Consider the following 25,609-nt stretch of genomic DNA (forward strand, 5'->3'; position numbering starts at 1 on the left):
TGTGTATTTCACCACAGCACACCTCATTACATAAGCTCAGTGTCAGAACTAGGGAGCTGGTGTACAATAAGCCAACCAGCACTCCCTCCACAGTATAGCATGGGCATTTCAAAACCGCAAATGTTTATGCCTATGCTGGCCAAAACATTTTTGCATTTTTAAACTTAACAAAAATGCCCAGTTGCTGCAATAAAACATAAATTGAATTTGTACACATATGATCACCAGGAAATAACTAATAAACTAATTAGTGTATTTTGTTTTACAGAAGCTAGCTCACATAACATCTTAAATATTAGAAATTATAAACCACTATCCATTATGAGGGAAAGACATTGCAAAAGAGTTCAGCAAGTAAACCCACAAAGACAATGCTTCAATTCATCATTCTAGAATACCAATCCTGCTATCATTCATGACAGCACCTAGCGATTTCCAAACATCAGTCCACTGCCTGACCTCAACTCCCCTTCTTAGAAAACCATTTCAGCTGACCATGCTTTTTTGAAATACATTAATCTTCTGTATCCACAAAATCACAAATTGTGTATTCACCTATCCGCATCAAAAATGAAGTAACAACAAAAATCAATGTTCGGGGACAAACTTCACGTGCCTGCAATATTTTAAGTATTTTCAACAAGCTCCGCACCTGTGAATTCCATCATTCACAGGGGTTCTCAGGACTGGAACCCTCACAGATAGGGAGGAATGACGGTACTCCATGATGACCAACCTAAATTTATGATTTGCAATCCTTAATGTTGTGCTGTTTTGTAAAATGAACATAAAGAATCAAGTTAATTTATGAAATTTTTTTTTAAAAGAGTCTTAAAGGACATGGTTGTCAATTTATTTTTCCATCTTTTCTACTTCCGATAATATGTTATCCTGGTCTAATACAGAACAGTACATTGAGGATGCAGATTAGTCAGGTGCTTTTGCCTGGTTGTTCTACACCCCAACACCGCACAGATCTAACAGTTACAGCTTTTTGTGATGCATTTATTAATGTCACCATCAAGTGACAGATTGCTTGTGATGTGAATCCAAGACATATGAAGCTGTCAGTGCTGATGATGATATATGGTGGTAAGGCAAGACCCTAGACCGTGACGTTTCATCTTGCTGATGGTCACAAAACTTTTCACAACATGTCAAAAATCAAACTCATTTGCAAAAGATATTCTTGAATGGCATGCTAGAGTAACATCACCCGTGTACAGCATCTCTCTGAGGACGACTGGACATACTCTTACCTTGGATCCCACAGTCTTAAAGCAACATTGAACAGCTCTCTGCTGGTTCTGGTCTAGGTAGACGCATTTTGTACTTGACATGAATGCATACGATGGCTGATGACCACCTGTAGCAGAATACTACCAGTTTTGACCCAACTCCAGATCTGAAAAGGCTCCAATATGCCCTATCTTAGTTAACTTTATCCATTATGTCAAATGGAAATAAGAGATTACATTCAGCAGCTTCAGCAGACAGTCGAGAGTGTGGTGTGGAAAAGCACAGCAGGTCAGGCAGTATCTGAGGAACAGGAAAATCGATATTTTGGGCAAAAGCCCCAATACGTTGATTTTCCTGCTCCTCGGATGCTGCCTGACCCGCTGCACTTTTCCAGAACCACACTCTCAACTCTATTCTCCAGCAACTGCAGTCCTCTCTTTCACCTAGCTTCAGCAGGCAGCCAATTTTCACCAGCTTAAACAGACCTCTGCTCACAAACTTGAACACCTTGCTAAGGTTGATGAAGGCACCATGTGGTGGTCTTGGTTTATGACATTCATCTTTCAGTTGTCAGACTGAGAAAGTCATGACAAAAGTAGAACTTACAGTTCTGAAACGCACTAGGATTCAAGGTATTTAGTGTTCCGCCGAGATTTGCAGTCTGATAGATACAACAGGCAAATACATATCCCACAATGCTTGGCAGGATGATGCTTCAATAGTTGTCATAATTGCTGCAGTCAGTCAATCTTGCACTTGCACAGATTACAATTTTATGTTTTGGGAAAATGCCCTCTCGCTCCAGCAGAAAGGGAAAGATTTGTGCAGATGATTTAAAAGTGCCAGTTTCCCCTGCTTGACAAGTTCCAGAGGCAGCTTCTACTGATGGCAAAACGTTCAGTAGCTTTCATATGTTTCTGCATTGTGGGTTTGTTATCCAGCTCTGACACAACAGGCAGGCCTCCCGTGGTTTCTAGAATTTCCTCAATGACAATTTTTTTTTAATAGATGTACAGCTGAAGGTAGTACTCCATCCATCTCTCCAAATAACTACTGCAATGAATGATGAACTTCCAAGTCTTAGTTTTAAATGAAGCCACTTCCTTTGCTGTTTGATCAATTGTCTCTTTGATAACTTCATACATGCCCCTTGCAGTCCCTATATCAAAGGGCATCTGAACATTCTGCCAAATTTGAAACTACTAGTTACTAGCATACAACTATAAGTCTGACTTAGAGTGACTTAGTGCATTCAGAGCCTCCTCACTCGTAACACCCTTGTAATTCACGAAAGCTTGGATTCAAATCAGATTCCATCCATATAATGTTAGTCCCAAACCAGTTAACATTTCTTCATTCTTTCCTGTCATATCTTGAGAGTGCGTTATTGGAAATTGTGGGCCATCAAAGAATGTTCTATTTTGCTTCTGCAATTTGACAGAAAATGCTGGAGGACACTTGCTCATTTAAGTTGAGGAATGCTGCTCTTTTATCCAAATAAGCAATATGACTGAAGATGATACAAGGACAAAATCTGTGCTTTGAATGAAAAAACTTCAACAGCTACACCCTAATGTCTAGCAATGATGGGAGCCAGCTGGTGCTTATGTCTTGCTCTTGGATGTATCCAGGCCACCCTGTGGCATGGTTTGTCTGAAACAAATTGTCAGTTACAAAAAGTTCACGCTAGTAGCAAAGTTAAAGCAATCTTTGTTCTTATTTATTTATTCCAGGCCCTCACATCCAAGGCAAAAGGGCCTTATTTCATGATTCTCTTCTACTCACGTGTGAGACACTAGATAATGTTCCAAAAAACCTGTGGAAAATAATAGCCCATAAAGCTAGGGAGTAACATACTGGAAAGGATAGAAGATTAGCTAGATAACAGGAAACAGTAGGTATATACGGCTCTGCTTCAGGTTAGCAGGATTCAATGAATGATAAGCCATACGGATTTGTGTAAGTGCCTCAACTTTTCACAAATCATATAAATGACTGATGTAAAGATCAAAAGTATGGTAAATTTGCCAATGATACAACGATAGGTAGGAATGCAAGTTTTGAAGAGTACATGAGGAGACTACAAAGATTAGATTAGATTACTTACAGTGTGGAAACAGGCCCTTCGGCCCAACAAGTCCACACCGCCCCGCCGAAGCGTAACCCACCCATACCCCTACATCTACATCTACCCCTTACCTAACACTACGGGCAATTTAGCATGGCCAATTCACCTGGCCTGCACATCTTTGGACTGTGGGAGGAAACCGGAGCACCCGGAGGAAACCCACGCAGACACGGGGAGAACGTGCAAACTCCACACAGTCAGTCGCCTGAGGCGGGAATTGAACCCGGGTCTCAGGCGCTGTGAGGCAGCAGTGCTAACCACTGTGCCACCGTGCCACCCACAATTTAACATAAGATATATGTTAAATAATTGGTTAAAGATCTGGCCAAAGGAGTACAATGTGGGAGAATGCGAAATTATCTAGTTTGACAGGAACAACAAAAAAGCAGCATATTATTTAAATAGTGAGAGATTACAGAGGTCTGAAATGCAGAGGGATTCAGATGTCCTACTGGACGAATCCCAAAAGATTGTATGACAGTGCAACAATTAACTAAGAAAGCTGATAGAATGTATTCATTCAGTGCAAGGGAAACTGAACAGAAATTAGGGAGGGTCATTGTTGAGACCACATCTGGAATATTGCATACATATTGGTCTCCTTACTTAAAGATTGTAAATGTGTTAGAAGTACTTCAGAGTACGTATAATGGACTTGTACCAGAAAGGGGTGGATTGTCTTATAAAGTACAGTTGGATCGGCAGTGTTTGCATTCACTGAAGGGTAAAAAGCGTTTTGAACGACAAAAACTTGATTCTGAGAGGTTGTGACAGATAGGACATGTCTTGTTGTGGGAGAATCTAGAACAAAAAGTCACTGTTCAAAAATAAAGCATTGCCCACTTAAGAGAAGACAAAGAATTTAATTTTGTTGCTGAGGGTCAAATGAGTTTTTGGATCTCTGATTCCTCTGCAATTTGAAGAAGAGTCTTTGAATATTTTTATGGCAGAGGTAGACAGATTATTGATAAACAAGACAGTCAAAGTGTTCAGCACAAATGTGGAGTATCGATTAGATTAGAATAGATAACTTACAGTGTGGAAACAGGCCCTTCGGCCCAACAAGTCCACACCGCCCCGCCGAAGCGTACCCACCCATACCCCTACATCTCCATCTACACTTTAGCTAACACTACGGGCAATTTAGCATGGCCAATTCACCTAACCTGCACATCTTTTGGACTGTGGGAGGAAACCGGAGCACCCGGAGGAAACCCACGCAGACACAGGGAGAATGTGCAAACTCCACACAGTCAGTCGCCTGAGGCGGGAATTGAACCCGGGTCTCCGGCGCTGTGAGGCAGCAGTGCTAACCACTGTGCCACCGTGGAATGGAACAGTACCCTCAAAAGGGCCAAGTGGCCTAATCCTACTCCTGACTCATGTTTGTAAGTATGTATGCACATCTATAAATTCCCCAGCAGGTAAACAGACTCTGACTTAAATATCCTATCTGAAGCACCTCACAGAACTAGTCCTTCACCTCTGTATTGGAGCACAGTGTTGGATCCAGAGTTGGATGGACAGAACAGGAGAACTATTTGCTGGAAATGGCAGCTGGAAAAGGGTTCTGTCAGTGAGTGTAACAAATCTCTTACACAGCAAAGCCTAGAACTTGTTCATACATTTGCACTGAATTCTTCAATGCCAGATGAACTTGCAATTGCTTTCTTTTAGTAATCTGCTCTCAGCAAGTCTGGTCTCTTGCAAAAAGGCTGTGTCAAAGTTCAGCCTATCAAGTTTCACGTTCATGTTCTGCAGTCTCTTGCGTGCATGACCGATGAGCTGATAATTGTCTGTCCTGTACTCATGCTTCTGACGTTCCATTTCTTAAATCTTCTTTCTTCCTTTCTATTTTGTTTATGTACCTGATGCAATGGATTCTGTCCTCTTGTCAAGTACAGACTCTTAAGTGCATAACAGCCACAGAAGAAAACACAACACAGCAGAACAACACCGTAGTAGTTGGGAGTTGTCAGATTCAAGGCAGGGCACTGGTTGACTAGTGAGGTACCATGATCCATCCCACGATGGGAGACAGCCTATAGCACTGGCTGTCTACGTTAATCGAGTCGGGCTCATAACCAGTCACTGCTGTTTCACATATTAGATTAAAATTTTGCAGCAAAACTGATGTATTCCCTCCAGGGTGCAAACCTGCACAAAATGTATGGACACCAAGGGCCATATAAACATCAAAGTTTCCCTTCCAACCTTTTAGGCTAAATCACGAGGATACAAAGTACTATGTTAGGCCTTGGTTTGGCTGCAGTTGCTGGACAAAGGACAAATTTAGTCTAAGCTATTTCCTACCAGTACACAAAATCTCCATCAGCAAGACGTTGGACTTGCCTCTTTAAGGGACAATATACAAAATGGATCTCTTGCAGATTGAGGTTAACATTTCAATGGAATTCAGAAGTCTGAACTTGAGGTGTGCAGTGTGCAAGCACACCAGCATACGGACACGTTCTAATGCTCATGAACTAAATCCCAGCTCCACTGCCTTATAGAAACCTTGGGAGAATGTAAGGCTAAGGAATTAAATTCTGAAAAAAATTATGAAGTGAAATTGAAAGGCTGATACATCAGTATACTGCAAATTTCAATGCTCACACATGTTACATAAGTTTATAGGTTTATGCTCATCAACTTTGCTACCTCACCTATGTCAAAGAGGGAGTGAGAAATACCAAAATACTTCCTAGACTATTATATATGCCTGTCTCCCATTATAGTAACATCTGCAGAGTTCCAAATGCCTATTATTTTGGTGACTAATCCATGTGACCAGGTCAATATTGAATTTGACCAATAGGTAACAACAAAAAAAAGCAGAGGAACCTTCAAGATAACAACTAACACACAAAACAAAATCAGCCAGCTTTACTTGCAAGTCCATCAATATTATGAAAAAACTTATGGTCATCATGAAGTACATTCACGCTGTATCGCTGTTAGACATTTACTCATGCTTGCATACTCCAAAACCAGTAAATTCCAATTGCTTCCAGGCATGTTACATACCATATAACTAGGTGTGGCTGCAGAACTGTTGATTGGTGTCGTCTCTTCATCTGATGTGTTGTTCAGAGTTACAGAAGGGGCTGTGATACCTTCTTCGGTTTGTTTGCTCACACCATTGGTGCCACTGCTGGCAACTGGAATATATATATATATATAAATTGCAATTAGATTCAGTTGTACAGCTCTCATACTGGATTACTTGAAAAATGAAAGTTTATCAGGAGTTGATATAGTTGGAGGACAAGTCTATACACAGGTATGCAGCATGCTCAATACTGCAATTCTAAGTGACCCATCTGTTTCAAAAGGCAGAATGCTGGCATACATAACCAAAAATATCTAAAGAAACTCCAAAGATTGGATTGTTATCACAGATTTAGAAATGCAATGTTAAAGAAGCTATTTCCACACAAAAACTCGAAGAAACAATTGGAAGAAAGATTGATATCTCCATTACAGCGGAAAACCTCAAACTAAGATCTGATTACATTAAATCTTATCTTTCATATCTAATTCTTTCAATTTCCATGAAGCTGCTACAGCTGTAAAAACAATTGTGTGGTATTGGACAACTACATGACATGGTTATAATCACATAAACCAACTAAAGGTAGGAGGGCAATGGGGTGCTGTCTCTTCAACATAATAAAATCACACACAACCTCCTTCAATGCTCCCCAACCTTCTTTTAAATTTAAAAGGTCATCAGTCTTTGTGGTATACAAAGCACACTTTAAAATCAATACATAGTTATGCTGAAAAGCTGGCATGGGCAGCTAACTAGAGTCACCATTTCATAGGTGATGTTCTGATATTACATGTTTCTATTCCAAGTGACGTGCTAGCAATAACAGCTTTGTTGAATTTACCCAGTATTTATTCTGTGACTCCAAATTTTCAGAGTGCCCTGGATACTCAATACCAAGGAAATTTAGTGAGTACTTCAGGAGCATGCCATCCTGCAGCCTTTCTGCACACCCAACTGCAGGACTAAAGTTGAAGGGTGGAACTGTCAAGGATTTACAATTTGGGTATGATAGTTTTCATCTATCCAAGTAAGCCAAACTGTTAACCAAGAATTATCCTCCAGACAAAGTGAACCTTTACTTGCCAGTGCAATTTTAGAAATCACTAGACAACGGTTTTCTTATTAAAGTTCAATTGTTCAAATGTTAATGTTCACAAAAACTCTCAATGGAGAAGTGCTTCAGTTAAGAACATAATGGTTTATGTTGATGGCATGGAAGAATTGCTAAAATTTAATCTGTAACATCACAGTAAATCAGGCCATTGAAAACATTTATGCTAAAATTTAGATTGCAATTTTAAAAAGGGATTCATTATAATATTATCAATATCAGTAATTATAATTGAATACCCATGCATACAGCCAGATGACAAGTAAAACTGGTGGTTTCGGTCACCATATCGAAGCAGCATGGAAAGCTTGAGAAGAATGACCAGGATGATTTTAGACCTTTTGGGACTAAGTTCTGATTCATGCAACGAAACATTTTTGTCGTTGACTGATGAAAGAACTGAAGAATGCAGTACATATTAAAATAATTTAAAGTATAAATAATATTAAAGTAATCATCCTGTACAGCCACAATAAGCCACTGAATTTGCAACTAAATGCCCAAATTTCAAGAAAGATTTGGAAATCAAATGTTAAAAAGTTCCGGTTCTAATGCAAATAATAAACAAGTAGAGAATATTTTTAGGGAAGACAGTTGATGTTGAGGAGCATGGGAGATACACCTTAAAAGAATGTGTTTGGTGTGTAAAGAAAGGGGTAATGAGTATTGTTGAGATATCAACGACCCTGCTTACGTTTTTTCTACCAGTTTCAAGGAAGTACCAAATTACATGATCAACAGATAATAGCGATGGTGGTGAGGAAACACTGATACATTCTTGAAAGATCTGGAATAACAAACCTTTCTTCATCCAAGTTTTTACATATTAATTTATGATTCATACACAGAGGATTGAGAAAGCGTGGAATATTTTGTCAGGAGGAAGTATTGAGCATATCAGGCAGCATCCTGAGGCACCATCAGAACTGATGAAAAATCACAGATCTGAAACATTAATTTGACATCTATTTCCACAATGTTAGGCTTAATGGACATTTCCAGCATTTTGTGTTTTTACTTCAGATTCCCCTCTTCAGCTCTCTTCTGCTTTTGACGTTACCAGAAGTAACAGTTAAAGTCGAGCTCAAGGAAAACGTGCAAGCAGAGGAACGCTGGAACAGGGGGATTATTTTTTGATTTTCTAATGAAGAGCTAACACAGACAAAATTGGGTGAATGACCTCATTCTGTGCTGCAGTTTCTTGTATTAGGGACTACATTTCAAAAGTATTTCATTGACTAATTCATCGGAGTATCAAGATCATAAAAGATGCCGCACAACCAAATTTTCTTTTCTCTCTTCCCCCTTTATATTTTCATAACAATCTATTAGCAAATCATGACCTGGAAATCTAAACTCAGTTTCATCAAGATTCTGCCCCTTCCATAACAATAACGATCTTAATTGATATGTATGTCTCCAAAGTAAAGTTCTGAATCTTTGTTATTCAATCAGTTAATTTTGCAAGTTTAGCAGTTTTTCAGACTGGAGGCCTGTGACCAGTGGAGTGCCACAATGGTCGGTGCTGGGTCCACTTCTTTCCGTCATTTATATAAATGATTTGGATGTGAGTATGAGAGGTATAGTTAGTAAGCTTGCAGATGACACTAAAATTGGAGGTATAGTGGACAGCGAAGGTGGTTACCTCAAATTACAATGAGATCTTGATCAAATGGGCCAATGGGCTGAGGAGTGACAGATGGAGTTTAATTTAGATAAATGCCAGGTGCTGCATTTTGGGAAAGCAAATCTTAGCAGGACTTAATGATAATGTCCTGGGGAGTGTTGCTAAACAAAGAGACCTTGGACTGCAGGTTCATAGCTCCTTGAAAGTGGAGTCGTAGGTAGATAGGATAGTGAAGAAGGCCTTTGGTATGCTTTCCTTTATTGGTCAGAGTATTGAGTACAGGAGTTGGGAGGTCACGTTGAGGCTGTACAGGACATTGGTTAGGCCACTATTGGAATCTTGCGTGCAATTCTGGTCTCCTTCCTATTGAAAAGAGGTTATGAAACTTGAAAGGGTTCAGAAAAGACTTACAAGGATGTTGTCAGGGTTGGAGGATTTGAGCTATAGGGAGACGTTGAATCGGCTAAGGCTGTTTTTCCTGGAGTGTCGGAGGCTGAGGGATGACTTTATGGAGGTTTACAAAATTATGAGGGGCATGGATAGGATAAATAGACAAAGTCTTTTCCCTGGGGTGAGGAAGTCCAGAACTACAGGGCACAGGTTTAGGGGAGAGGGGAAAGATATAAGAGATCTAAGGAGCAACCTTTTCACACAGAGGGTGGTACATGTATGGAGAAGAAAGTGGTGGAGGCTAGTACAATTGCAACATTTAAAAAGCATCTGGATGGGTATATGAATAGGAAGTGTTTGGAGGGATATGGGCCAGGCGCTGGCAGGTGGGACTAGATCAGGTTGGGATATGTGGTTGGCATGGACAATTTGGATTGAAGGGTCTGTTTCCGTGCTGTGCAGCTCTATGACTCTTTGACTCTATGCAACATTTAAAGAACCAATTCTGTGAATTCCTCTTTTACAGCAATACTGCCCTCTCCACTTCGACAACAGTTCACAGATATCTTAATTATATAAAATGCAAAAGTTAAAACACACGGTATATTTAGCTTAACCTGTAGCAATGTGAGCTGCTGTAAAATAGTACTGCAAAAGCATTATAAACGCATGTACCTGACAATGCAGAAACTTGACACTCAATCCACCAAATATAATAAAGAGCAGATAAATCCAGCAACACTCATTCAGAGAATTGCAGAATTGCTACTGCACAGGAAGCTGTTCAGCCCATCATGTCTACACCGGTTCTCTGAATGAGCATGATGATTCAATGTCATTCACCTGGTTTTCCCCATAACTCTTAAGTTTTAACATTTACAGGTTTTTATTTAGGTTGTTAAGTTTGCCAGAACTGCAATAATGACTAAATATACTGAAAAAAGGTTGACTTTCTCAATGAATGTTAAATCAACTTGGGAATATAGATTCCACTCAAGTACACTCCATATTGCACACACCAATATTTGTATTTAAGAATCTAACCACAGAAGTGCTTAATTGGACACAAGCAAAGAACTTTCTAAAGTCTCAGAATATGTGCAGAGGGAAATTAACAAATAAATGAACTTTGCGGGATGAACACTGTAGAGAAGATTCAAGACCAACTCTTGAATCAATACGAAATAGAATTTTTAGTTTCTTTAGTTTTTTTTGTCCAATGATAAGGATTGCATGAGTAACGTTCCAAATAGTGTGGCTGAAGCTTTTAAGCATCTCCAATTAACTGAAAGTTCAGAAGTTTCATTCCACTCATGACATAACTATCCATTAAGACGCCAATGTAAATTCTCTTGCATATGAAATATAGCACAAGGTAAGCATCTTATTATATACATAACACCAAGGTAAGTTTTGGTCAAAGGATAAAGATTCCTATACCACTAAACTTGCATTATACAGAATCCTATTCTAAGTAGCACAATCATGTAAGGCTCAATACACCCCAAATATATGGACGGACATTTGAAGAAAATGAGTGATACACCTATTAAGATTTAGATTCAATGTTGCTAATATAAAGACATGTACATCAGTCCACGCAGTGAAGAAGCACAGAGGTGGCAACAAGGTAAAATAAATGTATGAAACTTCCAGCTATCCATAAAGATTGACAAACATTAAAGCAATGGAAGCCTTGCCATAAACCAGAAAATAAGTTAATAACTAATCAGTAACAATCCATGCCATGATGTTTGACAACTTCACATCAACACACTGCCAAGTGAAGATTTTTTTTTATTAAAACTGTTCTGGATTTCTACAATATGCAACTCCTCCTGTAACATTTTCACAATCAATGAATGGGATTAGTAAAAATGCTTTGCCATCAAAGTAGGAGAGTGAGTGAGTGTGGAAAGCTTGACAGCATCCTGAAATTTTGAAGAGACTATAGCCTGGCCTGAAGTGCACTCAAATGCCTCTCCTCATTCTTCACTTTACATTTGATCAAGCACTGTTAATCCCTCTACATTTTCTCACTTCTGCCCCAAATTCATTAATTCTTTTAGTTTTCTCATTTCTATCTTCTCTTTTGGATCCTGTTCTATCTTTGATTCTACCGATTTCTCTTGATATAATTCTTTACTTTCTTCTTTTTTCAAGAAAAGAATAAAATATATTGTCTATCCATTTCATATATCATCTTTCCTTTTTATTGCATTGTTGGTTTTCTATTTTTTCAATCTCTGCAGGGATACAGAGTCTGCTCCATCAATTACAGCTTTCAAAGCAAGAACAGTCGCTGTCCTTGCACCTACTGTGAATCCAAGTGCAAGGGTCATTTAAGTGCAGATTGAGGTACTGCCAGCAAAGGGGATGTGGTAAGGGGTGGATACAATGCACATAAATGGGAGAGAAGCAAGTATTTTGCAGTCGGACAAAAACAATGCATCATTAGCCCTCAGAGGGCATGTGTGTTCACTGTTCAATGAAATGCAGCACAATCCAGACAGTTGTCCCTGTGCATACTGTGATGATTATTCAAAGCCCTGCACTTCATGTTTTTAATATAATCCAATATTTCTCTTGAGTTCAATGACAATTGGCTTATTGAAATAGACTTTGTTCCTAGGCACAATATAAATGAAATTTTTTATGTTTCGTGTGGACTCTACAGTGGTTTAGGTCTGCATCTTGTCTTTGCGAAGAGTATGGGTTCCCCAAAGTACAGTTTGAAATGTGTCACTGTTAAGTCGACCAGATGAAGAGTCTTTGTGGAAGTGAAAATTAAAGGTACATTCCCCAACAATTTAAACAGGAAAATTCACAAGATAATCCTTACCATATTGTAGAAAGAAGTTCACAGATTCTTACATCAAAATCAGCCATATATAAGGGGGAAAGATAGTTGTAGATGCTGGAAGGTGGGTGTCGGAAAAGAAAAGAAAGGGAGGAGGAAATACGTAGCACAAAATGGATGCGAATTTGGAAGATGGTTCACTGCGAATTTAGCTGGAGTCGCGAACAAGCAACATTTCAAAGCGAGCCAATCCCTACAATTGGCAAAGACGCAATGCAAACACCAATTTGAAAAACTGCTTTTATGGAAGCAAATACTTTAGAATTTGAATTTATATTTTGAGGATTACATCTTAATTAGGTGAAAATTGTAGAGGGAATGCAACTTTAACAGCATTTGCAGACTGGCAACAAGACCTCGGAGAGATTATACAGTAGAAACAGGAATTGCAGTTCCAACCAGTTACCGTTTTGTGTAAAGGACTTCTGCTGGGGTGGCTGCAGGACAGCTGGACGTAGGACGCTCCGCTGCTGCTCCTTGGACTTCTGACTAGGAAGACCTGCAAGACCAAACAACTGATTTTACATCACCTCAGCTTTGTTGTGAATCAAGCATGCTGCTTTGAATAATGCTGCAATTCTAGTATAGTACAACATCATGTTGTAATGTTAAGGATAAGTGTTCCAAACCAGTCTCACATCCTGTTGAGCAGCGTTTTGGTGAAGATTGTGTTGCTTGGGGTAGTTAGTAACTTGCAGAGTTTTTAAAAACACATCAGTGTGGTGCATTTTACTAGCGGAAAACCATTTCTTGCCAATCTACACAACCTCTAGCCAGCTACATTTCCACAAGGAAATGAAAACTGCAAATAACAGCAAGCTTAATATTTTATGCTGAATAGAAAGATGTTTAAACATCAGCATCAGTTTACTACCAAAAAGGTGCCTGACAGGAAACAGCAGGCAGTTATTGCTATCATACCAGAAATCAGAAACTGAAGACTTCGCCCTGTAGTGTCTGCAATTATGAAGCTTTCCTGCTCCTCCATTGTCAAAATGACACAAAAGGAACAACTGGTTTGTGATAACTGCAACGCAATCCACTGGTATAAATCATCACAAAGCAAATGACCATATGACCATGTCGGGATGTGGAACAAAGTTGCGCATGTGACCAGTGTCTGTAATCTGAGAATGTTTGGGAATGGGCAATGCTCCAAATACTTACCTCTATAATACAGTTCCATCGCATGTATTTTCTGCTGAAGGAATTACTGTGACACAGAGACAAAAATTGTGCGAAACACTTCAACAGATCATACTGAAGGTTGAGAGTGTACTTCAATTTCTTAATATATGACCAACATATTTTTCTGCCAACTTTAAAACTGAACTTCCAAGTCTCTCATGGTTCTCTTCTTCAAAGGATGTAGCCTTGCATCTCTCTAAAGGTGTTCAATTGAAGAAGTAGCATTTCAGTCCCATTAGTGACACTGCCCAAACAACAGCATCTAATTCTCTATTAAAATCATCCTTTTAAAACATTTCAATTGAAATTTATATCCAGTACGAATGGACTTGGCAATTTACATAAAATAAAAATATTAATAGTGCAATGACTGCAGTGAATATAATAAAGCAACATGAAATTCTATCAAAAACACAGATTTCACATTCTGTTTTGATCTAGTCACTGAAATCCTACACAGATTTACAAGCATCTACAATTACACAGGGAAACATCTCAAGTACTTTAACCATAACTTGCATTCAATACCGCCCACAAACACACACCTGCAATATAGTACTTAACACTTTAAAATGAAGCTAATTTTTAAAACTGGTCTGCATAGAAATAAGATCTAGTCATTCTCAAAACATTTTGATTGAAGTTACAGCAGATTGAGTTCACTTCACTCGTCAATGTATGTGCCAATACTGGCACTTTACCAGAAATTACTCTGTCTATTCTAGTTTGTGTCCTTCCATATTTTTCCTGTTCAAATACTTAATTAATACTATTTTAAACGAAGTTTTGATGTCCATTTCAATTGAAATTCGTGATTAAAAGTCCTTGTCCCGATTAGAAGAAAGATTTCCTTTGTATGAGAATGAGTCCAATTCATTAACAACTTACTAAACACTGAAGATAGCTTTTTTTATTTTTCTTTACATCTACCAGAATTTTGAAAATTTACAGTCTTCATAACTTTCGCTTCACTAATTTTCAGCCTTCCTTTCATAAATGTAATAGAGTTTCTTTGAGGTTTGCAGAACTTTCCAATGGGTTCAGGTTGAGCTACAAATCTCAAAAATCGCAAATCTCCGATGGGAGTTTCAAACAGGGATTGATAAACCTACATTTCACAATACTTGTGAAAGTACTCTACTACAGTAGAACCTGATGATACTAAGACACATAAACTCAATGATAGACCTTCAGATAATCTTGAACCAATTTTGCCAAATATGTCAGAGAATATTTTATTTATGGATTATTAATTATCAGAAGAATTAGCAGTAAACATGCACAATTTGAAGTTGGAAATTGGGTAAAGCCCAGCACAAGAGATAAAAAAGAAATGCCTCCTCGCATTACTAGAAATTCAGAAAAGAGAGTCTCGTTCAAATTTATCTTGATACAAATTAGACACAATTAAATTTAAGTCAGGTCAGGGGAAACCAAACTAAAAATACCATCTCATGCCCAATTATGGAAGGCATATAGTCAACACTTGCATATTAGCATTAAGCCATCATTTAAACAAGAATCAGAGGGTAAAACACAGGCAGTGAAATATCACTTGCAGATCCCATGGATTTTGAACCTGGAGCTGGCAGAGGTTTTCAAGCTCAGGAGTAAACATAAAGGGGAGAATGATTCCTGGCTTACAAGACTCCAAAATGACTAGCAATTAGTTCTCCATTGACAGAGGATGAACATGGAAAGATTTTGGATTATTATTAGTCATACCTTGAAGCAAGTATTAAGTATGAGGCAGTCATCAATAATCAATTTAGGGCTACATGTTTGGATATTCTATTATACAGGTCCATGATGAAGCCAGTTGCAAACATGTCAGAAATGAATTGGAAAGACCTAATTGACTGATGAAGGCAATTAAATGAAGAAAGACTTAAGCCAAAACCTTACTTTCCATTGTTGTAAAAAAAATATTAGAAGAGACATGATACAAGTCTTTAAAATGATGAAAGGTATAATGTTAAAGCAAGATATTATTCAGCATGGTTAACACAAAGCTAGAGCACTTAAGGAGAAAATTCAAATACCTCAAGTAAGACAATTAGAAAGAAACACAGGGCAACAGGTATAGAACAGATTCCAAGAGCAAGTCATTGCAGTTGGTTTGATATCTGTTAAAGCTAGACCCTAAATAATAATGTTTGAATATTTTAAAGTGAAGTAGATAATTAAGTTTTCCTTAGTATATCATATAAATACATTGGACGGAGTAGATCTAATACATTATTTGTTCCATTACTTACATCATTGAAGCAGCCTTTATAGACTTCATTACTCATCTCTTACCAAGAAGTTCATGTTTTTAGTATTCACAGCAGATCTTTTGGGATTCTGAATTTGCACAATGGTTACTTAACAAGCATGCCTCCCCTCATGTGATATTAAAGGGTTAATGTGCTCTGCTAATCTGCAGAAAAGTGGATGCCCTGAGGCTAGGATGGGATGCCTCTGACTTACAGGTACACTGTAAGGAATTTACATGGCCATCCCTTGCCATTCGGACAGACCTCTTGACATGCTTCTCAAGCACAGCGAAGAGTGTTAAGAGTTTCTCCACAGCTTGTACTGTATTTGCTTAATAAAACGTTGGTTGTTCACAGAAGTTGGCTTGTTGCAGTTGCATCAAGTGTGCAAGAATCTCAAGAAAAAAGAAACCTAACATTTGGCGGCAGCAGTGGGATTCCAACATACACAGAGCTTCTAGGTGGACTGAATAAGTGATTGATTGAGTGCCGGTTGTGTGAGACAGATGGGTACGATTTACCTTGATCTCTCTCTTTAACCTACCACTCAGTCGACCCCTCAGACTCTGTGGTGACGGAATCTTGAAGGTAACTTACGCCCTTGCACGCTGATGAGTTTGCTTTCTGAATCATAAGTTATTGAGATTCGGGCTACAGTCTCCCAGTAAAAGGGGGCTGGAGTCCTCTAGTAGGGAGGTTTGAGGCTCTAGAGCATAGTGCAAAAAATAAAATGTAATAACTGTGTCTGTCTCTATCACCCAGCCTTAGATCGGCTGTTAAGAGGGGAGATCCCCCATGTGAATGTCAGGACCTGAAGTGAGTGTGGAGACTAGACACGAGGTTTGAGGGTCGGGAGCAAAACAAAACTTCAAAGAAAAACACCTAAGCAAAATTTGGTACTTCTTAAAGTTATCACCTTTATCCCCCACACCTCCCCTTAGAAGTACATTTAGGGCAACGTAGCGTCACCGGGAAAAGGGAGAAAGTGGAGTCGGTCCACTCTGATCCCGACCGTAAAGTACATTAACTACCAGGGAAGCTTTGTCTGGGTTTTTGTTGTGGAAGTCTCAGTCTCGGGGCTTGGACTTGATGAGTCTTTCTTCTGGTGAAGAGGAGTGGCTTGGACTGTGGCGCCCTGTGGTCCACTGTGAAGGCTTTCTCTTTTTAGAAGTGTAATTTCGTCGAGAGGATGTGGAAAAAAAAGTGAAACACTGAAATTAAGATTGCACAAATACTTGGGTCAAAAAAGGAAGTTTCAATATAAATTATGCTATACTGGAAGTGTTTAACATTTCAATATTTTGGTTTGTTAAAGTACTGGTTCAGAAAATCCTTTTAAGTAATTGTTTTGCCTTATTTGAATCAGGATCTCAATTTGACGTGTTTTGTGGGTTATGTAAAAGGGCAGATTTTGTTTTTACATTAATATTATACAACATTATGCCCCTTTTAAAATTATCAAACATGTAACCTTAAAACAAATTGATTGAGGGCCTTGAACCCCTCATTTGTTTGAAATTCTACAATGTCTGTTTAAAAGCAAAACAACTGTGTCAGTGGCCATGCTTTAGCCAAATGAGAGTATTGTATTAAAATATTTTTGTTTGTTTTTAATGCAGAGTGTTCACAAACAGAAGAGTGCATTTTAATTTTGACATTTGTTAAAATTTTAGAAAACGTTAAGTTCTTTCAATTATTGTTTCAAAGAAAACTAAATTGGCCCCTTTCATGTCACAAATGCAAAGAATCTTGATCTCTACCAAAGCTGTACAAATACTGTAATTTCGACTGTTTTATTTGAGAAGTTTCATTTGGAGAACATATTTTAATATATTCTGCATTTGCTTACCATGAATATTTGAGATTTAAATTTGAATGGAAACTGCCTTTTCAATGGCTAAGCACAGGAAACATTTTGTTGTTTTCTTGCTGTTGCAGATTTTTGAAATACTTTTCCTGACAGCTTTCACAGTAGTGAAATATTAATTTGTCGAAGGAAAATCATTTTTGAATAACCTGAATGGGTTCCCCCGAGGGTTTGATTTTAGGATCATTGATTGCTGTTTATAAATGACAGAATTATTTAGGCAGTACAATTTAGAAGTTTATGGATTATATAAAACGTGATAATGTCAGAAGTAGTGAAAAGAGTAACAGACTTCAACACGATTGAGAATGTTGAAATAGACAGACAATTTAGCGTAGTTAAATGTGAGACTATCTTCATACTGACAGCCACCTTGACAAGGAAGGAATGAAAGAGAAAATGCAAAGATCCGTGCAGCAGTGAACATCGTCTCTAGAGTTTCTCCATTCACAGATAAAGCATGTGTTCGGACCATGACCAGCCCCTCCATAACCTGATCCAATGGATTCAATCAGCTCCCCAGTTATGAGCATGAGAAGTGAAGAAGCTAACAACGGTGAAGAGGTCTGTGCGCTTTTTGTCAGTGTCTTCCTATGGATATTAAACCACACGAGCTTTACCTTCGCTTTCAATCATTTAAGGGATATGAAGGTTCACTGATCAAGCTAACATCAAAACAGGCTTTGTTAAATTTGACAGCAGAGCAGGAACAACAGCAGCAAAGAATGCTGCGTTCACCTAACCTGCTACTGCAACTGCAGCTGCAGCTGCGGCACTTCATGCTCAGATGTACTGGCATCCTCCATCTGAAGCATCTTCGCAAGGATGAAAGTTTTGTCAATTTTATTAGGGATTTAACTGCCTTCATCCAAGAATTCAGATTTCTCCATGGAGTGGCGAGAAGAACAGACTGGATTTTGTTTTCAGGTTGGACATTACTGAAGGAGATTTTGGATAACTGGCTCATTTCCATACAACTTGGAGGGTGTGGAGTGGTCACTAAGGACTGTGGATTTAAGAGTTTTACTGGTGAAACTTTTTCCACGTGGGATATCCTGAGGATCCTATCTACTGCGTGAACTAGTAATTTTTGTTGTTATAATCATTGCATGCTCTTACAAAGGAGACGGTAGTGCCATCTAGGTGGTTATCATGGAATGATAAAAGGAGGGAATGTGATATTAAAGAGTCAATTTGCTCTGCTGACCTGCAGGAAAGTGGATGTCCTGAAGCTAGGGTGGAATGTCGCTGACTTACAAGTACATTGTAAGGAATTTACATTCCCATCCCTTGCCATTCAAAGCCATTTACATGGCCATCTTCTATTATTCATAGATAATTTACATTTGCATCATCATCCTGTTCAAAATCAATAAGAACATCACAGCTGGATTTCTGACTATTCCCTGTAGTTATAAAAAAAACAATTTGCAACAGATTTGACCTTTAAGGGATGATTTACGTTATATTGTTTCTGGAAATGATGTGGTCACTGCACTGCGTCTTGAGTGGCATGTGACTTGAGTTGTCCTGTGGGCATCACTGTCTGCGATGTAAAGATTTTGTATAAAGGACTGTTTCCATTGTTTGGAGAGACTTCTCGACATGCTTCGCAAGCATAGCAAAGAGTGTTAAGAGTTTCTCCACAGCTTGTACTGCATTTGCTTAATGAAATTTGGTTGTTGTGCACAGAAGTTGGCGGATTGCAGTTGCATCAAGTGTGTAAGAATCTCAGAAAGAAGGACTTAACACTCAAACTAACTCCAACTTGAATTTTCCTTCAACTGAATTATTTTAAAGAAGAACCTTTGCTAGCCATTTTTATATCAATAAAAAGTTATTCTTCGACTGTGGTTGTAGATAGGGCCCATGCGTTATAAAACACCTTAAGGTAAAATAATTATTTATGGAAAAGCTTACTAGTATGACTCCCTTCCTCTCTTCAAACTTAAAATCACCTTACCGTAATATTACCGCAGTCACAGGAGGAAAGTAACATTTTTAATGTGACAAGAAATTGAGACTCCTCATTCTATTTTGTTCTGATAATTTGACACATTTAACACAGGCCTTCCTACAAAGCTTAGTCCATTTCATAAACCTTTTTCCTGGATTCTGCAAACAAGCAACACGAGCACAAAGTAACACAGTCCCAATTTTCCAATCAGGATCATCCTACACACGACCATAACCAGACAAGAAAATACACAATTGTTTTTTGATTAGTTATGCACTCAAATTTCCTGAACAGAAGCCTGTTACAAAATGGCAGACACAATACAGGAATGCTTGTAGCCTGCAACAGAGTCTATCAGCATGGGAACCTTTCTCACCTGTGCCACATTTTTCAAAAGTATTTGCATCCTACTCTAGTTTATTGGACAGTTGTTGAGAATAGTTAACCATACAAGGCAAGAAGACAGACATGGAAGTGAGGAGATTAGTTGGCTGCTGGGTAAGGGATTAGGTGCCAGGTGAGTTAGGGGGTTAGGTATGGCACCTGGTAGGGAGTCCAGTGGATGTCAGGAAGGTGCCAGATATGTCAATGAGAGCTTCGGATAGGTGGAGTCAGTTGAAGTAGTTGCCAGGTTGAGGACATGCGGAGACAGTGTAATAGGCCACGGTGGTCCGGTGGAGAAGAGAGTGAGCCCAGTGGTGGCTTGGAAAAGTTAGGAAGGTGCAGAGATTGTTTTAGACATTTGCTGAGGTTGGAATGAGGAGCGTCAGGGGCTCCAATTAATAGTTACCCTGAAGTTAGAATAGATTTTGAAATCCTATAACGTTTCTTGTGTAACTACTTAGCTTAAATGATCAGAATCCTCTGATATCAGATTCTGGAAATCTTTTTCAGAGGATTCCACACGCTTGGCAATGGCCTCACGAAAATTCCAATTTTTCCAGGCAATTCCTGCAGAGTCAGTTGCACCAGGAACTCTCCAAGGTCTCAACATACAATGACAATCTACTCATGCAGAATCGACTAGCTACTTATCAAAGTTTAGTCCCTTAGGTTTCCTAGACATTTTCATGCTGAAGAATTTCAAGTGGCAGCGAGAGTCTGGTGGGGGACACTATAGAATTTTTCCATCACTCATGTCAGTGGGAGCACTATTCTATAACAAAGATTAAGCATGTATTTCAACAGAACTTGCAAATTATTTTAAATTTTACACCATTTTACAGGAAAATTACATGCCTGAACAGTTTCTGGACAGGCTGTAAGTTTGCTCGCAGACGATTTATCACCATGCTAGGTAACATCATCAGTGAGCCTCCGGTGAAGCACTGGTATTATGTCTCGCTTTCCATTTGTGTGTCTTGGTCTCTTAAGGTGGGTGATATCATTTCCGGTTCTTTTTCTCAGAGGTTGGTAAACTGGGTCCAAATCGATGTGTTTATTGATGGAGTTCCAGTTGAATGCCAGATATCTAGGAATTCCAGTGCATGTCTCTGTTTAGCCTGTCATAGGATGGATCTGTTGTCCCTGTCGAAGTGGTGTCCTTCTTTGTCTGTACGTAAGGATACCAGTGATAGTGGGTCATTTCTTTTGGGGACGAGTTGGTGTTCATGTATCCTGGTGGCTAGTTTTCTACCTGTCTGTCCAATGTAGTGTTTTTTACAGTCCTTGCATGGTATTTTGTAAATGACATTTGTTTTGCAGGATGTTTATATAGGTTCCTTTAGGTTCAGCAGCCTCTGTTTAAGTGTGTTGATAGGTTTGTGGGCTACCATGATGCCAAAGGGTCGGAGTAGTCTGTTAGTTATTTCAGAGATGTCTTTGATGTATGGTAATGTGGCTAGGGTTTATGGGTGCGTTGTGTCTGCTTGTTTGGGTTTCTTGTTTAGGAATTGGTGGACTGTGTTTATTGGGTACGTTCTTCTTGAATACACTGTATAAGTATTTTTCTTCTGCCGCTCGTAGTTCCTGGTGCTGCAGTGTATTGTGGCCCATTTAAATAATGCCCTGATACAGCTCAGTTTGTGGGTGTTGGGATGATTGCTTCTGTAGTTGAGTATCTGGTCTGTATGTGTTGCCTTCCTGTAGACACTGGTCTGAAGTTCTCAATTAGCAGTTCATTCCACTGTGACATCTAAGGGGAGTCTGTTGTTGTTCTCCTCTTTTGTGAAATGCATGCCAGTAAGGATGTAGTTGATGATGTAGGTTTCCTCTAATTTGTTCCATTTTGTGATGACAAATGTGTCATCCACGTAGCGGACCCAAAGTTTGGGTTGAATAGTGGGGAGGGCGACTCGTTCGAGTCTCTGCATTACTGCTTCTGCTCAAGAAGCCCAATATTGGAGATCCCATGGGTGTTCCATTGATTTGTTTGTAGGTCTTGTCATTGAATGTGAAGTGGAAAGTGAAGCACTGGTCTACTAGCTAGATCATAAGAAATCTTACGATCTAGCTATTCCCAATCAAAATAATTGCAAATACAATAGATAAATTATATGCTTATAACCACTAACAAGAATGGTTCTACAGATGTCAATAACCAAAATACTAAATATAAAATTAAAATACACTATTTTAATACCATTCTATTCTTTTCAAATATTCACTTCCCATCACTGATAATTATGCTAAAGTAAAATGCTATCAAAGTTTAGGCAAAATAATATCAGAAGTACCTTGTTGAAATGGAAAATGTTGACAATTTTAATTGATTATATAAACTGTCTGATGAAAGGTGACATTCAGTTGAAATTCTGTTAAATTTTATATTATGTTAATTTTGTTCCAAGTCCATAAATATGGCACACACTGGGCACTTGGGTGTAATAGAAGTTACATACATTAATACATAGGGCCCTGTTCTTTGCAGTCAGAAAGAACATGTGCACACATAGTGTCTGGCTGTTTCAACTCAACAAAATAGGTGACAGCCATTCTCTGGTTCATTTGACTGGGCAATACTTTGATCAATCAGAGTCAGCCTGTCTGGTTTAAAATGGAACCAAGACTTTGCAGCTTAACTGTCGGTCATCATCTGGTACAATTTTCATGGTCTCTACCAATCAAACTCCACTTGCCAACAATTTAGCACTCTGCTCTCATACAATATAAATGTTGTTTTCTTCTTACAATAATATTTTTTGGAAATTGTCCTGATAAATACAAGATGAAAAGTTTTGATAAAATGCGCCTTTTAAAAAAAAAAGGATACTCAAACTCTCTACACCCAAACAACAATTCTACATTAACATTTTTTCTTCAATTATGTACCATTTGTATCATAATATTCCTCAACTGCAAGAAAACATCACTATAATGTTCTCTGGTTGGCAACCTCGATATTTACAAAATTAAATATTACAGAATTGCATGTTTTGAATTCTGCAGTCAGAAAATGATACACAAAACATTTAAGGGCAACCCTACACATACAACACAACAGAGTTATGTAACCAGCAGGCAATAGAGAGGATACTGTGAAAATTTACTGTGATGCAGCCTGGTTGTGGAAAAACAAAGATGTGCAAGCCCATAGATGTTACTGTTAGAAAAAATAATAAATGATTTGATTATGAAGTAGAAAATTATCAAAAGCTGTTAATTTTCTGTACATAGATGATAAACTAAAAGAAAGGAATTCAGGGTACATATCTGATGAAGTTGTAGAATAAAGCACTAGAATTCGTCATTGAAATAGAAACCATATCAATATTGAAGGGTAAGTGGCTGAAAGAAAGAGCAATGAAAACATATGGCACAGAACTAACACGTGGGATTAATACTATTTCTTACATGAAGAATTAGGAACCAATACTGAATGGTTGGAGCAAATGTTATAAATGTTATAAATTCCATGTTATAAATTCTCCTGAGTTCTAGGCACATCAGAAACCCCAATCTACAAAGAAGCTGCTCTGTCAACAGCATAGACCAACATAACTAGGAGTTTTCAGAAAGCATCAGAAATATACTACTGAAAGATTATACTTTGGAAATTGTCGACCAATGCCAAAATACTGGAGATTTACAGTTCACATGCAAATACAATTGAAGTGATTCATCTATGCAGAAGACAACTGGTTTCTGCTCCCCATATTTTTGTTCCAAAATAACAATGAGATGGGGGAGACTGTTGGATCTCAAAATTCCAAAAATGATTCCTCAGGCATGAAAAGGTCATGACAATATTCTCATCAATTTAGACAGAACATCAAAAAGTTGGCCAGTGAGAGAAATCTAGTAAAGTGGATAACATCTATGAGTTCAAAATTATGAAGGGTACAATGAGATCCAATAGATACAACATTAGTGACGAGGTTCAAATCTGTTAAAACTACAAAAGTAATTAAAATGTAACACTCCTGTTCAAGAAGGGAGGAAGGGACAAGTGGGAAATTACGGGCAGTTAGCCTGACCTTGGTCACTGGTAAGATTTTAGAGTCATTATTAAGGATGAGATTACACAGTACTCGGAAGTGCATGATAGAATAGGGCTGAGTCAGCTTTTGTCAAAGGGTGGTCATGCCAGACAAATCTGTTAGAATTCCTTGAGGCGGCAATGAGCTAATTAGACAAAGGTGCCACACCGTAGACTGGTAAATAAGAAGCCATGGTGCTAGGGCAAGGCACTGGAATAAAGAGAGGATTGGTTGACTGGCAGAAGGCAGAGAATGGAGTAAAGAGGTCTTTTTCAGGATGGCAGCAGTGACTAGTGGATCCACAGCGTGTGTTGGGACCACAACTACTAAAGTTGTGTTATAATGATCTGGACAAAGGAACTGAGAGCATTGTTGTCACGTTTGTAGATGACGCAAAGACAAGTGGTGGGGCAAGTCGTGCGGAGGACGCAGGGAGGCTGCAGAAGGACTTGGTAAAACAGTGGGAGATGGAATACAATATGGCAAAGCATGAGGTTATGCAGTTTTGAAGTGTAAAGATGTACACTACTTTCTAAATGAAGGCTACTTTTTAAAATGGGCAAATCTGAAGCACAAAGAAACTTGGGGGTCCTAGTTCTAGACTAGTCCTAGACCCAAGGTTAACATGTAGGTTCAGTTGACAGTTAGGAAGGCAAATGAAGGCAAATTCATTTCAAGAGGACCAGAGCCCAAGAGAAGGGCTGTATAAGACTCGGGTGAACTGTATTTGTGAGCAGTACTAGGCTCTGTACCTGAAGGAGGATCTGCTAGTCTGCAGGGCGTCCAGAAGAAGTTTTCGAGCCTGATCTCAAGAATGAAGGCTCTGGGTCTGTACTCAATGGAATTTAGAAGGATGGGGCGTGGGGGGGCGGGGGGAGGGAAGAAAGAAGAGTCTCACTGAAACTTACAGAATACAGAGACCTGGAGAAGATGCTTTCTGGGAGGAACTAGGACCCGAGGGCAAAGTCTCAGAGTGAAAGGACAATCCTTTCGAAAGGAGATGAGGAGGAATTTCTTCAACCAAAGGGTGCTTAATCTGTGGAATTTATTACCACAGAAGGCTGCTGAAGCCAAGTTATTTGAATGCCTTTAAGACAGAGGTAGAAAAACTCTTGATTAGTAAAGGAATGAAGGGTTCCAAGATGAAGGCAAAAGAAGAGGGCTAAGAAACATATTAGCCATGATCGAATGGCACAGCAAACCCAATGGTCCTGTACTACGGCTTTCTGGTAATTCAAAACGATGTTTTCACAGTGGGAAGTTAGAGTGTAAATTTTGTCTCAAACAATGTAAAATTAGTTTATTGAAGATTGAACATGTAAATAAAAAATAAATATTATGAGCAGTTGGTGAGGAGAATTAGACTAGTGCTTCACGACAAGAAAATGCACAGTTCACACTACAAACCTTTCTCTTCTGTACTACAACATCCAATGTCCCGACATCCTACATAATGTTTCTTCGTATTAAATTTAACAGTATTATTGCATTAATTAGAGTAACACTGCACT

General features: G+C 38.7%; 1 protein-coding gene across 3 annotated transcripts in view; it reads right to left on the reverse strand.

Annotated features, from left to right (window-relative positions):
- LOC140494622 (ran-binding protein 3-like) overlaps window positions 1-25,609 on the reverse strand; it is a 103,804-nt gene that overhangs the window by 39,596 nt on the left and 38,599 nt on the right. For all 3 annotated transcript variants that reach the window (XM_072594006.1, XM_072594005.1, XM_072594004.1), the window contains 2 exons: window positions 12,817-12,909; window positions 6,395-6,528 (listed from right to left, as the gene is read on the reverse strand). In XM_072594006.1, coding sequence (XP_072450107.1) covers window positions 6,395-6,528; window positions 12,817-12,909 — 227 coding nt within the window. The remainder of the gene's footprint in view (window positions 1-6,394; window positions 6,529-12,816; window positions 12,910-25,609) is intronic.

This window comes from Chiloscyllium punctatum, chromosome 24 (genome assembly GCF_047496795.1).
Source record: "Chiloscyllium punctatum isolate Juve2018m chromosome 24, sChiPun1.3, whole genome shotgun sequence".
In the NCBI taxonomy this organism is placed as follows: Eukaryota; Metazoa; Chordata; class Chondrichthyes; order Orectolobiformes; family Hemiscylliidae; genus Chiloscyllium; species Chiloscyllium punctatum.